Source organism: Myotis nattereri (assembly GCF_964212035.1).
Source record: "Myotis nattereri genome assembly, chromosome: X".
Classification (NCBI taxonomy): Eukaryota; Metazoa; Chordata; class Mammalia; order Chiroptera; family Vespertilionidae; genus Myotis; species Myotis nattereri.
The window spans coordinates 139,217,632-139,219,721 of record NC_138078.1 but is presented as its reverse complement, the minus strand read 5'-3'; the positions used below and the strand labels follow the sequence as shown (position 1 = coordinate 139,219,721).

Genomic DNA, 2,090 nt, shown 5'->3' with positions numbered 1-2,090 from the left:
GGTAAAGGCACATGACCTCAGGTCACAGAGCAGAGGAGGTGCAAGTGGTGCCAGCAGTCAAGGTGAGTTGCATGACCTTAATGTGTCCCCTGAGACTCCCCATCTCAAAACGGGGAACCCCACAGCACCCAACCCCACCTTACTCCATTGTTAGCCCCAGAATCTTGGGAGTGCTGGCTGCACCCTGAGGAGCCATCTTACTTCCTCATTCAGGATATCTTAAGGGGAAGACTGCCCAGGAGGAGAGATCCCCAAGAGGCCCAAAAGCATCCCTAAAGAGACCTGAAAGTCACCTTTGTCAGAGTTTCCAAAGGTGTGTTTCTCAACTGAGGTCACTCACATGTCCTCTTTCCCCCAGGCCTGTGTGGATTTCATCGCCCGCCTCCTGTTTATATTACTGCCAACAGGAGTCATCATGCTTCCTACTCCAAAGTGTTGGTACTGCATGCCTGAGGAAGGCCTTCAGTCCCAAAGTGAGGCACAGGGCCTCTTGCATGGACAGATTCTTGAAACTGAGGAGGAAGAAGCCTCCTTAGACAGGGGAAGAAGTGTCTCCTTCCCCTCCAACTCCTGCTTTCCCTCTCCCTCCTCCTCTTCTTTCTCCTCTTCCTCTTCCTCCTTTTCCTCTTCCTCCTCTTCTTCCTCCTCCTCTTCTTCCTCCTCCTCTTCCTCCTCCACTTCCTGCTGCTGCTCCTGCTCTTCTTCCTCTTCCTCCTCCTCTTCCTCATGCTCCTGCACTTCCTCCTCCTCTTCCTCCTCCTCCTCTTCATCTTCCTCCTCCTCTTCATCTTCCTCCTCTTCCTCCTCCTCCTCTTCTTCATCTTCCTCCTCCTCTTCATCTTCCTCCTCTTCCTCCTCCTCCTCTTCCTCCTCTTCTTCCCCCCATTCCTGCAATCCTCAGACAACAGGAATCATGAAGGTACATGATGCTGCTGCTAGGGCACCATGTCCCCTCCAGCTTCCTCAGAGAGCCTACTTCTCTCCCACTGTCACTCCATCAATCAAATCATATCAGGGTTCCAGTAGCCAGGAAAAGGAGGGGCCAAGCACTTCGCAGGCTCTGCTAGACACTGGGTCTTTGCTTAGAGATGCCATAGAAGATAAGGTGGCTGATCTGGTGGGGTTCCTGCTCCTCAAATATAAAACAAAGGAACCAATCACAAAAGCCGAAGTGTTACGTAGTGTCATCAAAGAGTACAAGGATCACTTCCCTATGATCTTTGACCAAGTATCAGAGTGCATGCAGCTGGTCTTTGGCATTGATGTGAAGGAAGTGGATCCTACCAGCCACACCTATGTCCTGGTCAACACCTTGGGCCTCACCTGCAATGGGATGTTGAATGATGAGCAGAGCGTGCCCAAGACTGGCCTCTTGATAAATATTCTGGGTGTGATCTTTATGAATGGCAACTATGCTCCTGAGGAGGTCATCTGGAAAATGCTGAGTGTTATGGGGGTGTATGATGGGATGGAGCATAGCATCTATGGGGAGCCCAGGGAGCTCCTCACCAGAGTTTGGGTGCAGGAACAGTACTTGGAGTACCGGCAGGTGCCCAACAGCGATCCTGCACAGTATGAGTTCCTGTGGGGTCCCAGGGCCCATGCTGAGACCACCAAGTTGAAAGTCTTGGAGTTTTTGACCCAGATCAATGATACTATCCCCATGGTCTTCCCTCACTGCTATGAAGAGGCTTTGAAAGATGAGGAAGAGAGATCCCAGGGCAGAGTTATTGTCAGTGAGAATGGGGCAGCTAGGACCAGGGTCTGGGCCTATTCTAGAGCCACATCCGTCAGCTTCTCTTGCCCTAAGTGAAATCTGAGGCAGATTTTTCACTCTAATTTTGAAGCGAGCAGTCAAAATGTTCTAAGTAATGGATAAGCTGAATAGGGATTGGGGAGATTTAGTATATGACATCTTCGTGTTCCTGTTCTATAAGAGTGGTTTGGAAATATTTTGTTTTTGGAATTTTTCTGATGTTGTTCTTATTAATGGAAAGTGTAATTAACTCAAAGTTCTAAGTTTATAAATAACATTGGTCACAAATGTGTTGCAGTTTATCCAGTTTAAGAAGTGAGTGTTTTGCCTATTT

At 48.9% G+C, this 2,090-nt stretch overlaps 1 protein-coding gene across 1 annotated transcript; it reads left to right on the top strand.

Moving 5' to 3' along the window:
• Positions 1-742: 742 nt before the first annotated feature.
• Positions 743-1,813, top strand: LOC308511884 (melanoma-associated antigen 10-like; the record flags this gene model as incomplete). Its single annotated transcript, XM_081081723.1, has 1 exon — positions 743-1,813. A coding segment is annotated over one exon (1,071 nt), but the record flags the coding sequence as incomplete, so codon positions are not given.
• Positions 1,814-2,090: the final 277 nt, after the last annotated feature.